Raw genomic sequence first — 15,466 nt, 5'->3', positions numbered from 1 at the left:
GGTGCAGGGCCCTCTAAGACCTCGTGTATTGAACTGTATTGTTACTGTACTGTCTCCCTCCATAATGTAAAGCACTGAGCAAACTGTTGGCTCTATATAAGTCCTGTATAATAATGATAATAATAATATGATACTCTGCACCATCTAGTGGTCATTTTGTGATATTTGCCTCCATTCACATTTTTTTAAATGAATAACCTTTGATCTGCAGAGAACATAGACTGAGAACATTTCATTTTACCCAATTATCACAGGACTAATTTACATGCATTTTTGATGGATGAACAGCTATGCACATTGTTTAAATATACACCTAAATGTTGTTCAGTGAGCAGGTACAATGCATGAGCAAAAAACATTCCTAAATGTACACAGGGGTTTCCTATTAAGGTTTTGTTTTGGAACATGCATTGTTCCTTGCATGGTTTTGTAACTGGATTTTTAGTACCTGGAACTGTTGTCGAGATCCTCTAAGACGAGGTACAGTATATCTGTTGATATATAAGATTCTGAATTACATTTAATGTAACCTTTTACCAGGAATGTTCGCTGATAAAAGTTCAACAAATAACAGATGCTTGTTTAAAAAAGGAATAGAAACAGCAATAATCATGGTGGTCCATTATTGAGATTTATACATCTGTTTTGTACATAAAAATGTAGACAATAAGGAATGTGAAAATGTCTTTTATCAAAACAGAATGAACATATATTTTACTGCTAAATTTACAATGCAAGCAAATTATTTCAGTTAATTTTTCTTTCATAGTCATGATAACAGGGTGTTGTAGTTGTGTTTTCATAGCAGGAACAGTACCCCAGTTTTAAAGCTGGACTCCAGGCACAACAAATTTCATATATCTCATTAGCCACGAAGGATATAAATCCACTTTGTGTGCACCAAATGCTTTTTCGAATTATGTTATTACCTTGTAAAGGTAGCAGTGACATTATGACTGTGCTGTACATAGCCTGTGCAGCAGGGCAAAGGGGAGGCAGAAGGGGCATGGGCCCTGTGTGTAGCCTCTCTGTGTAGAGGCAGGGGCAAGCTTGGTGTTCCAGCAGTTTTCTTCTCCCCTCCACACTGACAGAAGTGACTTCAATATAACTCCTGTCAGCAGGGCATTGTTTCATCTGGAGTGCTGTGTACTCGGTATTGCCACCTTTGGCATTAGCCCTGTGCCCACCACTGTCACTTGTTGTAAACACAGAAGCCAACTTCCTGTGCTGGATTCTGTGTGCACAAGCTTATCTCCTTGCCCAGAGCACTTGTGACAGCCTAGCCTCCTAACAGCCACTCCTCCTGACTGGGTAAGTAGCTGGGGGTGGAGTGGGTGGAAGAGTTTTATACTGGGGAATGGAAAGAGCTTTGTAGTGGGAGGGTTTGGGGGGTGATCTTAGAGCTTTGTAGTGGGGAATGAGGTGGAAGGATAGTTGGGGGGGGGGGAGCTTTTAATTGGGGAGAGCTTTGTTATTGGAGGATAAAGTGAGGGGTGAGGGGGGGCTCAGTAGTAATGGGGGGATGTTAAAGGGGTTTAAAGGAATCTCTGTACTGCTGGGGAAGGGGGGGGGGGTTCTTCCACTACGGACTCATTTTTTTCTTTTAGTGACACCATTGCCTCATGGACATTTTTTTCATTCCAGTTACACCACTGACATAATTAAATTTATTCATTTCAAAGACACCACTAAACGCAGGGACAATTTTTCCTTTGTCTTGGTTAGTCCCATATTTGTGCATCAATTTTAGACTCTTCAGTTGGCTGCATGGTACCACAAACAGTTTGATTTATGCCGATATTGGCCCTGTCCTCTTGTCCACCCAATGGGAGGTGGGTGGGGTATTGAGGGCTGTGGTGTTGAGGGCACAGTTCCCCATCATCATCCTGGACGCAGGATGTCCCAGCACATCCCTCTTGTATTTAGTCAATATTTGCTTATCTTGGAGTTCAGCATTAATAATTTACTTCAACTCACTATAATAATCAAAGTTCATCTAAATCTACTGAGTGCCAAAAGGGCAGCAGCACAGTTACCTAGAGACGCTAGAGTTTAAGGCATCACTCCATTTATAGGGGCTGTGTTACACAGAACGGGAGACGTATCCTCCGTAACCACACATCAACCAAATGGTCCCCTGGCTATAATCTGTCTTGTGCAGGTTTTGATATAAAATAATTATCTGATTAGTTGTCATGAACAAAACAGCATCTTTCTTCCTTTCAGGCTGAATAAACAAACTCAATTGATTTATGTACTCTTGTTCCCGGAACTTCCATTACTATCTTTGTAAAGTACTGTGTAATATGTCAATACTATTTAAATACAAAGTACAAAGAATGTTCAGAGTAATACAAGTGTAAAAGTGAAAATGTCACTTTTGGAAAACATTTGACGTTAAAACAAACTCCAGGCAGATATAAGATAAGAAAACTACAAATTACTCCAGTCATTTATTCATTCAAATTAATATTTTTTTTTTCAAAACACTGCTAGTATAAGTAAAAGCTGCTATTATAACAGCTTCCTGTAATGATTTGTAAAGCAGCCCTAAGAAGGAAGGAAAGCATTGTAAGCCAATCAGCCTCCACTACTGTCAGATTTTCATGCAATCACTTGCATGAAGATTGTTTGTCAAAACATTTCATAATGCCATCAGTGACTATCATTGAAAAGTCCTAAAAAAATGAAGGCAATGTATGGCAAGGTATGTCAATTTTACATAGTTGCATTGGTACAGCTTGGAGTGTTCATATGCCATACCAGTGGGATCCCTGCAGAAGCTGGAAATCACTGTAATAGGCACCTCAGGAGTCCTGAGCTGAAGCTAGAGGAAATCAGTGTAGTAGCTGTGCTACCACAGTGATTTCCAGCTTCCAGGGGGATCGTACAGGTATGGCACATGCATACTTACATTGGACCAAGCAGGACCAATGTAACTATGTAAAAATTGCCATACAGCTTGAAAAGTTTTGTTTGACATGATTTGGGATTAATAGAAATTAATTTGATTCTTGGTTATAGCACTTTGTATATTATGTATATTATATTATGTATGTAGCTTGACACTGTCTTACATTATTTTTTAAACTACTTAGTCATTACACTTCTTTCATTGGTTCTGTCTTGTCTATATAAACCACATACAGGACAAATGTACATAAAAACACAATACTTTTTATTTATCCCTGTTCACACCTAATTGATAAGTTGGATGGGAAAAGAGAGTTATGAATACTTAACTTTTAGCTCATTCTTTACTGACCTCACTGGATATTTTCTCAAATACGTGTTTTTCATGGCACCAATACCAAAAACACTCAATAGTGGAGGTCAGCTTTAGTTGCATAGTTGTTATCAAGTGTTACTGGAATTTTAAGGTTAAACCGGTCACACATGTCCTGAAACACGTCAGATTAGGCCATTTTAAACAAACTATTAATAAACACTTATGTATGGTGTGAAAATTATTTCCATTATTTCCTCCTGACAGCTCGGAGGGTATATGATCATGCATATTATTTGTACTCTGTGTTCTGAGAATTTTGCTTACAAGCCATACATCTGATGAAATGAATGGGTTGCCAAGCTCAATACATATGCTGATAATCAGGCTGGTGTATTGACATACTTGGAAAAACATATAGTGGTTGGTTTACCAAAGGCATACAAGCTGTTTACTTTGCATGGGATTTTTCACTTTTTTTTTAGGTAAAGCTCTGCTGACTTCCATTATCCAATTATGTGTAAGAAAGTGTTTTATTTTTAATTTTCCTTGCTGTGATTAGGTATTCTTTGCAAACTGTATTTTTACCACATTCACTAAGCTCTGGGGAAAAGCTTGTAGTTATTCAACTCCATATTAGTTAGCTTATTTAGAATACCTGAATATGAAAATGATGGTGATTTGAGCAAACTGGATTTGGTTTAATATGTAACCTGGGATGCTCATTTATATTGGCCTTCTGTCTCTCTGACTCTCATTTCCAAGACCCTTTTTAGGGTCTCTGATATACTAAATTTAGCTTAAAGTGTATCTAAACCCAGATCAAAAAATGTAATACCTATATTGCAGCTCACTAGTCCTTGGTGTGGTAGTTGCATTTTTTGTCAAGCTTTGTTTGCTTTAATTTCACCTGATAACCCTGCAAATAACACACTCCCTGTCCTTGAGTGGCTATGTCACGCCTCCACTGTTTCAATGGAGGAGAGAGCCATAATTGTCACCTTAGGCTGCTTTCCTGATATGGACTACAAACATGTTTGTATCTCTTCATCTCCATTACATGGATGGCAGGGCACTTAATAGTTTACAGGCATAGGAAGAAAGATATTCTTCAATGTAGCTGAAATGAAATTATAAGAACACTACATTTCTGGCAAGATCAACAGGTATTTTCTGCACATGCTTAAAAATGTACTTAGCTTGAAAAAAAAACTATTACAACCACCATATTTAAGGACTGTAAGCTACAATATAATGAATTTTTGTTCTTGGGTTTAGTTATCCTTTAAAGAAACAAACGTTTTGCAAGACATCATGGTGCTAGGGTTTCTTGTCATTACAGCTATTCGCTATGCTAATAATGAACAATTACTTTAATTCTGCTTTCTTTAAAAATGGTGCTGCAATTGTCAAGTATTGTTTGTTATCAATGTACTTTCTGGGCTGAAGTTCTGTGGTATTTTATAGAAGTGTAGAAAAATATTTTAAAATCTTATGGTGATCAAGCCTTCCCAATTTTACTCCACTACTTCAAATAAATATCATTTAATATTAACATTCTGTTTCTGTGGATGCATTATCTTTCTTTGTTTTCGAATCATCTGCTGCACTACCACAGGCCACTACAATATTCATGACGCTGCTTGCATGCCCCGGTCTTTCTAACTTATCCATTAAGGATCGTGATTTTCTTGAATGGCAATGTAAACTTTTTGATCTAGGAGAGGCAAAACCACAAGTCTTGTCTGACTTTACAGACAGTAAGTTTTCTGTCTCTGTCCTTTCAGTGAAAGGTGTGCAAGGAAAAGAGGCACTGTTTCCTATTTCTCCAATATCACTGTCATCTTCTGTATCTGTTAGCAGTTGCTTAAGCTCCGCTTGAATCTCAGCCTCTGGTACAATATTGGGAAGCTCTGGTGTTTGCTTTTGAGAACCTTCTCCTTTACAGCTCCAGTTGTTTGCCCAGTCTTCTATAGCTGGAGTACACATCTGATCCATAATTGTGCTGTATTCTGTTGTCCAGTTGTTAACACCACCTACTAATGTTCCACCTTGTGTAAAGAAAAAACTTCTAGATTTTGTCATAGTTGCCTGACAAGTGTTAAATGACTGACCAGGGTAATACCGCATAGCTTTTGATTTCTCTAAGGGATAGGATATGGTGGCTTCTAGTTTTGTCCTTTCTACTGTTAAATGAGAGTTTGAAAAATCAGAAGTAGTGACTTCTGCTATGGACTGGCCATTTAAGATGACATCAGTTTGCTTGGCCGTTTCTTCACCTGAATTTTCAGAGTTAACATTAAGGTTAGCATTTTCTGGAGACAAGGTATCAATGCTAGAAAGTGGCTTTGTTGGTGGAATTATTCCTAAGGTGACATTGTTAAAATCATTTGTTACTACAGCATTTGCACTTGAGGCATAACGAAGACTTGCCTGCCGTGGAACTAGCTGCATGTTTTGATCTTCTTCACCTTTCTCTACTTTCATCCCAAAAGAATATGCTTTTCTACGAAGCCCAACAGCAGGTGACATTGAACCTGTACTATCATCACATGGTAATTCCTCAGGTTCAACATGGTATTTATATAGACTGTTGCCATCCGAACTGTTTACACTTCCTTGTCTTAAGAGATAGGCAGCATCTACATCTGATGAAGCTCGTGAGCGTACATGGATTAACTCTGATTTGTCAATTCCTGCAAGCTTTTCAAGAGCATTAACCATTCTTCCTGAAAGTTCTTCTAGTTGAGAAAGTCGAAGGTCAACTGTCTGCAGAGAGGCCTTCATGAAATGTTCACGTTCATTCACTTCTTCTAGCCGCATGGACATATTTTCAACTCTACAACATAAAGAGTAATTTGAAGTTCATGCAATAACAACTAGAACAATATGAACTTTACTTAAGTCACGTGAGGTCTATTCTTTATAAATATTTACTCTTTTGAAATAAAATTACCTTTCGGAAGTGACCCGAATACGCTCATCGTTTGATGATTGTTGCTCATCCTCCTTCTCTTGAAAATACTCTTCCACACACTGCTCTTCAAACTCATACAGTTTTTTCAGCTCTTCTTCATTAAGAAACAACTCTGAAGGGTTCAAGAAAACATTTACTTTATACATTATTACATCAGTTAAGGTAATGACGGATAAGGTATCAAATAAGTTATTACATCAAATCAGTAAAAACTGTTCAATTAAAAAAAGAAAATACCTGCAGCTGCTACTATTTACCTTTCATGCCAGCCATTCTGAATGGGCAATGCTCCAGCACTTGCTTGTAGAAATGGAGCTTGCCTGTCTCCTTCTGCCTCAAAGAGATTCCTATTGACCACTGAGGATGTCCATCATAGTGATGGACCAATTGGGTAGTGAGAATGTAGGGGAGCACACGCATAGGAACACACACACATCAGCATGAGTGTTAAAACATGGATATGTGTGTCACGGTCCGCGGTCGCCGCCACCAACATGGCGACAATCGCACGACCGCGACTAACAGTAATACGTCACGCCCACGGCGTCAGACCCCAGACCTTCTCACCAAACTCGTGACCGAAGGACCAGCCGATCTAAAACCGCGGTGTGACGCGCGTAACAAGGCCCCACCCAGCTGCACCCTGCACAGCGATTGTCCAGCTAATGGTCTACAATCTGTGCCTGCAGCCTGAATGCGCTTGTTACTGGGTCGGGTTAATTACGCAACTAACCCTCTACTGCCACCACCACTTTTGTCAGAGACTGGGAAACTCCCGTTATAAAATATACACTATAATGATTGAAATATTGATCTATATAGCACGGCCCGCGGACCTGCTATACAGAGATATAACAAACAGTAGCGTCTCTTCAAAGGCAGGGATTCGTGAATTGCAAGTAAGCGCTTAGAAACAGTTTAACACTTCCAGAAAGAAAGATTTATTTCTAACAGGGTCAAAACAGGTGCAATAAAATATTTACAAGGAGATGTCACAAAAATATATATATATGTATATAAAGACACAGCAAACAAAGAATAGCGAGGAAATTACAGGGTTAAGTTACTTGCCCATATGTCTTGGTTTGTAAGCAGATTCAAGTGCAGAGCAGAAAGGTTCTTTGATCTCCTCTGTTACCATGTTACCATGTTACCTCGGAGATCTCTGTGAGTGTGTAACTCACTTACAAGTCCCCCTCAAAAAGGGGAGGAGGGCTCTTACTACACGTTTTGGGAGTGGTCAGTGGGAAACTGAATTAACTATAGCTTCATAATACATGACAGGAAACATATGGTTGACCCGAGGACTGTGCAATTACTCTTTCAAGTTCGGGAGAGAAGCTATTATCTGTTTTATGACGTGGTGGCTTACACAGTTTTGGGTCAATGCTTCCAAGGACTGCTGGCCCCACCAGGAATGTTTCTCCTGGGCTGACCCCCCACCACCTCTCAGGAAGGGAAAAGAGGGGGGGATGTGAGGAATGAGTGAGGAATACCTCAAATACAGCAAGTTGAAGGAGAACTCCGCTTCCACTCTGATGAGCAGATTTGCTACAATGTGCACCACAGATAAGGGTGCCTATTGGCCTATTTAAACCTGAGCCCTGCATGGGATCATTTTTGGATGGATCTCTTTTATCCTTGATCCTGAATCTGCTTGACCTGGCCTTCTTCTGACCTGCCTCTGGATTACCCTGTCTGATTATGTCTGCTGCCTTCTTGTGTTACCAGCCTCAGCCTGGACTCTTTACCAAGATTTTGCCTATCAATGTTCTAATTGATTGCCTGCCCATTGCCAACCTCAGCTTATCTTTGACCTAGATCCTGCTCATGATTTGGTGCCTTCCTACTCAACCAAACTTGGCTTATGACCAAGCTCTGTTCTCTTCTGGTCTCGGTGAAGTCAGGGATCACCCTTGCTATGCTTCTGTTTACCTGATGCCATGTTCAAGTCCGCTGTTCCACCTTCCTAGCACCTGCACCCTTCCATTGCCCTCAACCTTCAGGGGTGCTTGGACAAGAAATTGCACAAGAGGCCAGCCTCATCATCTTGAGCTCCTCATACAGGTATGTGACAACTTGCTTGTAGCTCTCTTTTTTAGGAGGCAGAGTCACCTTCACATCAGTCTTATTCAAGGCAGAGGGCTTTACCCTTGCTCAGTCAACAAAAGGTGAAATCCAGTCAAAACCCGTGTTTGTTTTTTGTTTTGCTGTATATGTCCCAGCTGAGAAGATTGACCCTTACTTACTGTAAAGGTAAGTAGGCACAGTGGTTAAATTAATGGAAAGGCATTTCTAGCTTCAGCTAGAGTGGAGAGATATTAGAACACCTGTCAGGTTTTTATTGCTGTCTGTGGCCCTTTTAGGGAGATTCACCCTCTCTATTGGCCATGTTTACTGTTATCACTGAAAGTGAAAGTGAAAGAAAATCCTAAATTTTGGGTTGTCCACGGAACAGTAATAGAGGGGAAATCTTCCAATGCGGACACTAGTTCAGATGACAGCCAGGAATTCTCTCACTTTGGATTGATTACCTCTCACTTCCTGTTCTGGCTGGCAAAAATGGCAAAAAAAACAAAAAACACTGATGGGTTATTACCCTCCTATACTCTATCCCAAAAAAATTAACTTTAATTCTACTTTAATCAAAACCTGCAGAGAAAAGGATCATTTAATCATACATATATATTCAAAGTAAATTCTTAAACAATAAACATACTCAAGCCTCTGTCACGCTCATCCTGCTCCCCTTCTTGTACTTTTCTACAGCGACAGCAAAGACGTTTCAGGATGATGTACAAATGGCTAAAGATTATCATTGGAGGAGGCAGGACAGGCCGGTCGTGAAAAGTCATAATGAGCTGGTAACGCTGGAACTTCCACACTTGGTTTGAAATAGACTTTACTTCAAAAAAGGTGTTACTATTAAAAAAATAAAAATAAAAAAAAGAGAAAATGGAAAGTATAATTGATTTACAAAAACTCCCAAACAAATTGTTTGTGACAGTTTATATATTACGTTGCAGTAGTAGTAGTGAAAGAAAATGTCAATATTGTTAAGACTTAAGACTTCTGAAAAAACGTATGCTGAACTATTTAGAGTTATTTATTTATTTCAGGTACTTATATAGCGCCGTTAATTTACACAGCGCTTTACATATATATTGTACAATCACATCAGGCCCTAACCCTCAAGGAGCGTACAATCTAAGAGTTCTAAAATAAAGACAATATACAATAAACACAATTTAGACAATAAAAAGAATAACTATATCCAATACTATATTCAAAATTTAAAACAAGAGCCAACACTATGAATATTTTAGCCTGGCATTATAAAATGGAAAACATAGCGGAACTAATTTAAATTTGTAAAGATGCTATTATTAAAGCAGACGTATTAGTAACTTTAGATATCTACATACTAAACTTTCTTGAAAAACCACCATATACAGTAACGATTTGCTTAAAAAACTGAAAAACTGTCTTGGAGCTCCAGTAAAATGACTGTGTCTAGGCCTGAAAGGACCATTTTGTAAGAATTTATATCAACTTCTGCTGTCGAGAAAAGGAAAGCATCAGTAAATTAGAAGTGAATGAGGAGATTGAGAGAAATATTTGAAAGTCATCAGCATAAAGGTGATTTTGGATTCCATAGAAAGTTAATAGGGAAGAGGTGTGAAGAAAGAAGAGGAAGGGAAGGGGTGTGAAGAAAGAATAGAAGTAGCCTGAGGACAAAGCATGGGGGACTCTAATGGAAAGAGAAGGAGGTGATAGAGTTGTAAGTGACACTGAAATAGGTAGGAGGAAAACCGAGAGGAGAGTCAGAGAGGCCAAAGGAGTGCAGATTTTTGAGGAGGAAGGGGTGGCCAATGATATCAAAGGCAGTGAAAAGGTCTAAGAATATGAGTTTGGAATAGTGACCCATGGTTTAAGCAGTTAGTAAGTTAATAGTGAATTTTAAGAAGGTAGTCAGGTTATAGTGGCAGGAAGAAGCAAAACTGACTGATAAGGTTGTTATAAGTGAGGTATCAGTTCAGGAAGTTGTAGACACAGGTGTTCAAGACGTTTGGAGGCAAACGGGAGCAAGGAGATGAGTCTTAAGTTGTTGAAACTAAAGGGGTGCAGTGAGAGTCTGTATGGGGGTGACTACTGCAAATTTGAAAGGGTGGGGAAAATGCCGTTAGGGAGGGAGAGATTGAAGATTTAAGTTAGTGAGCACAGAATGGAGCAGGAGGGTGAGCATAGTAGTTTTGAGGAAACATCATCCAGGGGGCAGGTGGTTAGGTGGGCCTGAAAAAAAAAGTGCATTACAGTGGAGATCTCATCAGGAACTATATTAATCATGTTTTGAAATGATTGGCAGTTTCCTGTTTGTAGGGTTGGGAGGTAGGGGACAGGTAGACCGTGAAGCTAATTAGATTGCAAAAAGGGGTGTTAAGGAGGTTAGAGGGAGTGAAGAGGTGTGATAAAACAAGGTCAAGGGCATTGCCATTAGAATGAGTATCAGTGTTTATCCATTGTGATATGTTGAAAAATAAGGTTGGGTTGATGGGTTGAGAGGTAGCTGACGTGGTAATATTGACCAGAATGGTAATGTCACAGAGGAAAAAAGTGGGTATTTCTGAGAAATAGTAGGGTTGCCAGGCACAAAAGTTGTAAAGGAAGTATGATACTTGTCCAGGAGGCCAAAAAAATTTATGAAATTCTCAGAGAAGCCAGAGAAAAAAAAAGCAATACAGTGAGTGTCAAAAGAGGAGAGGGACAGAGAGGGAGGTGTATGGAGAACTTTAAAGATGCCTTGTGGGGAAAGAAGAAGTCCAGTTGGACCTTGTCATTTGTTGGGTCTGGGTAAATAATTCCAGTAGGCCACCATGGGAGAGGCATCTGGGGAGTCAGAATTCTGATGCCAGGTTTCAGTAATTGCAAGCAGGTTAAAGGAGTTGGAGACAAAAAGTCATTGGCTATGGTGAGTTTGTTACAGACCAAGTGGGAATTTCAGATTGTGCATAAGAAGGGGGAACTGGCAGAGGTATAGAAGTTAGAGCATAAGAGCCACAGTGTCTGCCAGACGAAGGAGGGGGCTGAATCTCGGGGTGAGAATTTGATGGGTATGGGCCAGGGTTTGGGACGAAATCGCCAGAAGTTAGGAGATGCAGGCAGGTCACGGCAGTCACATGACCCTAAACCCGCCCCGCCTCCTGGCTTCTGAAACTCTTAAAGGGCCGGGAGGCGCCGGCATGAAGGGGTTAAAAATAAGTGCCTATACTGTTTAAATGTTTAAAATCCTCACCCTGCTCTGTGCATTCTCAGTTGCTCTCTATTTTAGTCACTGTGCTTAAAATCAGAGCCACTGGAAGCCAATTTGCTGACAGCCTAAAGATTTTCTGCTGCTCATCCATGCAAAACTCCCATGAAAAGGAATTTTCACAGACTCACAAAGCAGGCAGTGGGGAGCTGCAGTTACACACTGTACAAGAGACCTGAGAGCTGATTGGAGGGAAGGGACACACCCCCCTTCACACAGCACATGGGACCAGAGCTGAGGCAGTCAATCAGCTGGCGATCCCTCCGCTGTCAGCGTTTTATCTCTTGGTGTCAGAAAAACTTGTCAGAAGTGACTCATGCTGACAGCAGAGGAACTAGGCAGCAGAGAGAAATGACACTTATATACACTCTGTTCAGATTCAAGTTTAAGGTATACAACCACTTTATAACCTTTTTTGACCTTACCCCGAACATAGGAATCACAAAAAAAATGAACTGCAGTTTGAATGGTCAATAGACCTAATTCATCATATGCTATTATATTCTTCAGGTATGCAGTGGTGTATTTTGGTTTTGTGTTGCCCTAGGCAAGACTAAAATCAGCCCCCCATCTAAATTTGTCACACCTGTTCCTTTTTTAAGATCCACCCCTTCATCTGTAAATGCTACCCTTCCTCTTTAGGCTCCTCCTCTTCCTATTACAGCTCCACCTCAGGAGTCGGTCAGAGACTGCGGACATACTACAGGAGAGGGTCAGAGACTGCAGAGACACTACAGGAGATGGTCAGAGACTGCAAACATAGTACCAGAGACGATCAGAGACTGCAGACATAGTACAGGAGACGGTCAGGATACAGGAAAAGGTCAGAGATTGCGGACAGATTACAGGAGATGGTAAGAGGCTGCGGACATGATACAAGAGAAGGCCAGAGACTGCGGACATGATTCAGGAGATGGTGAGAGACTGCAGACATGATACAGAAGAAGATCAGAGACTGCGGGCATGATACAGGAGACACTCAAAGACTGCGGACAGGATACAGGAGACGGTCAGAGACTGCAGACAGGATACGGTCAGAGACTGTGGACAGGATACAGTCATAAACTGCGGACAGGATATGGTCAGAGACTGCGGACAGGATACAGGAGATGGTCAATGACTGTGGACTGGATACAGAAGATGGTCAACCGAGCAACGGCAAAGCCCACACCCCCGCCTGAACACAGCCGAAGCACGCACCCACGCCCGGGCACAGCTGACGCCTATTCCCCTGCCCGAGCACAGCCAAAGCCCATCTTCCTGCCTGAGCATAGCCGAAGCCTGCCCTCTTGCTCGACTACAACCGAAGCCCACTCTCCCACCTGAGCCCAGCCGAGACTACCCTCCTACCCAAGCCCAGCCAAGCTAACACTGCCCCTTTGCCTGAGCGGAGCCCACCCAATACAGTCTGCTCCTGGAGGGGAGGCAATTGCCAGCCTGTAGCGACATCACTAGTCCCTTATGCCTGGGAGCGGCGCCATCCCCCTGAAAAATGCCGCCCAAGGCAAATGCCTTTTTTGTCTCGCGGCAGATATGCCCCAGCAGGTATGTCCAGAACATTCTATAAAATATTATTTAGATTTCTGCACTTCAATAAAAATTCTCCCTGCCTTAACCAAGTGACTCCACATATAATAGGCTCAACAAAATGAGTCCACTTTATCAATTTTTTTCCGTTACATTTTCGGATATGTATACCCTTGACAAAAATATCTGCATTAATGAGTCCCTCATATATTTCACAGGCAGAATTAGCATCAAACAGTAGCTCCTCCAAAAAAACCTGCTAGGTATATGGTAAAGTTATAAACTTTGTGGCAAGGCCACAGATCACATATAGTATATGACTTCCACATTTACAAAGGAAAGGATAACGTAACTACCTGGATTCCCATCTTATTTGGGTAGCAGTGGAACAATAGTGTAGATATCTACATTATGTCACCCTTATTCAATCAGAGATACCACCTCTATGTGAACAATTTTGATTCTAGTGTGCCACTTTTCAGACACAATTTTCTCCAGCAAAGTGTAGTTTGTGGTACAATGCAACCAAATTGCAAAAGCTCTCCACAAAGACTTGTCACCACAAAGTTGTACAGGGGGAAGTAGGCAAGTTTGTGCAATGAGAAACTTTGGCAATAAAATGAAAGGACAAGCGTGATACTTATATTCTTTCATCCATCCACTAAGATACCTCACTACAAACTAAGGTCTAGTCTGGTCTGGTCCATACATCTCTTCTTGTTCATAAATATAATCTGTATATGAGAGGTGTAGATTTCAATGACCAGATAATGATGTCCTACTTGGCAACCGAAAGATCCATTGGCTGATACAGAAATGTGCCCAGCTACTTATTTCAATTGGCCATGTACAATTCATATATAATCTACTGTTTAAGTTCCCAGGAGGACTTGACTTCTTAAAATATGAAAAAGAAAGTGTAACAGCCCTAATTTAATCTCTTCACGCCGACACCTCCTGGCCCTTTAAGGGGTTTCAGACGCCGGGAGGCAGGGCGGGGGTTTAGGGTCATGTGATCACCGTGATACGCTGTATAGGCGGTTACATGATCGGAAAGGTCCCGATTGCAAGGGGAGACCTTTCCGTGAGACACCGATATATGTGCTGGGAGCGCACAGGGTGCGCGCTCTCAGCTAATATGTGTTGTCAAATGGTATGCAAATATGCGGCCGCTCGGTATCAAGGCTCAGCTGCCGAGAGGCCGCATATTTGCATAAGCTCAGCATCAAGAAATTAACAGGAAGGCATTGCACCTGAAAGCTTTTTGAAACAGTCAGCAAGCTTCATGGAAGGCATATCTCTAAGCTTCTCCCTTCTACCTAAACAGACCAAAGACCCTCCAAAAAATACCATGTTCTCACCAAAGATGAAATAAGGTGTGACACGCTTTACCATTGTCCCCACTGTCTCTCACAACCTTTCCTCTGCATAAAAGTTTGCTTCCATCGTTATCATACCTCATAACAATATTAAAGTCTGACCAGTTTTCATTTCCTTCCGGGCACTGACCTTTTGTCTGTTTTCTCAACTATGTTTTTGCCTGCTGCCTGGACCTACCCTTTGCCTGCATACTGACCATGCCTCTGCCTGCACTGACTCTGGCATGTTAATTGATCAGATTGCTGCCTACTGCCTGGACCAATTCTTTGCCTGTTTGCTGACCACATCTTTGCCTGCTTTCTGTACTGACTTTGGTCTGTTTGCTGACCATATCTCTTTTTGCTGCCTATAATGACCCATCTAAACCTCGCACTGATTAAATTCCTGCAAGACACCAGTCCCGACCATGCTCTGCAGACAATTGCACTCCTGGCATTACTTATACTTTTTTGTTCACCTTTTGTTCAGCCTCTTGCACTTCCTGGCCAATGAACATAGCTTTATATACAATTCCTGTAGGCTAGGCCTGCTTGGGTTATAGGAATGGGGACTACTATAGCTGAAGCCATACTAAATAAGATGCAATGTCAGGTACATAACCAATCCAAACACTGAATACATCTTACATGTGGTATTCCCGTATTCAAGAAGAATAGCAGAATGTATTTTGGGGTGTAGTTCTAAATAAACCAATCTGAAATAGCTTATTAAAATTGACAACTTTGTGTAAAAAAAAATACATTTTAATTTGAAAAATGTTTGGAAATTTGCCAAAAACCTGTGGCAAAAAAATAAAGACTCTTCAAAAGACTCACTATGCCTCTTAAAATACCAGATCCTCTTAATTCAACTCTTCTTCACAGGGGCCATGGGATTGAATATAGATTTCTCCCCAGCGCACCTTATCCACTCCACCTCCACTCAAGGCCACATACATGAGACACAAAGCAAGAATCCTTCCACTCTGATGAAGTCACGAGGTATGTGACGCAACGCGTCGGTACGCCATTTCCGGTACAAGGTGACGCACTACCGGACGCAGCGGCCA

General features: G+C 41.1%; 1 protein-coding gene across 1 annotated transcript in view; it reads right to left on the bottom strand.

Annotated features, from left to right (window-relative positions):
• Positions 1-671: 671 nt before the first annotated feature.
• Positions 672-15,466, bottom strand: part of TRPM1 (transient receptor potential cation channel subfamily M member 1) — a 224,436-nt gene continuing 209,641 nt past the window's right edge. The window contains exons 26-28 of the mRNA XM_089652440.1: positions 8,923-9,125; positions 6,183-6,315; positions 672-6,065 (exon numbers count right to left, since the gene is read on the bottom strand). Coding sequence (XP_089508566.1) covers positions 4,778-6,065; positions 6,183-6,315; positions 8,923-9,125 — 1,624 coding nt within the window. The 3' untranslated portion in view covers positions 672-4,777. The remainder of the gene's footprint in view (positions 6,066-6,182; positions 6,316-8,922; positions 9,126-15,466) is intronic.

Source organism: Staurois parvus, unplaced genomic scaffold (genome assembly GCF_062004578.1).
Source record: "Staurois parvus isolate SC_StPar_1 unplaced genomic scaffold, SC_StPar_1.0 ptg000682l, whole genome shotgun sequence".
Taxonomy (NCBI): domain Eukaryota; kingdom Metazoa; phylum Chordata; class Amphibia; order Anura; family Ranidae; genus Staurois; species Staurois parvus.
The sequence above is the reverse complement of the archived record's forward strand: the minus strand, read 5'-3'. Positions and strand labels throughout refer to the sequence as shown.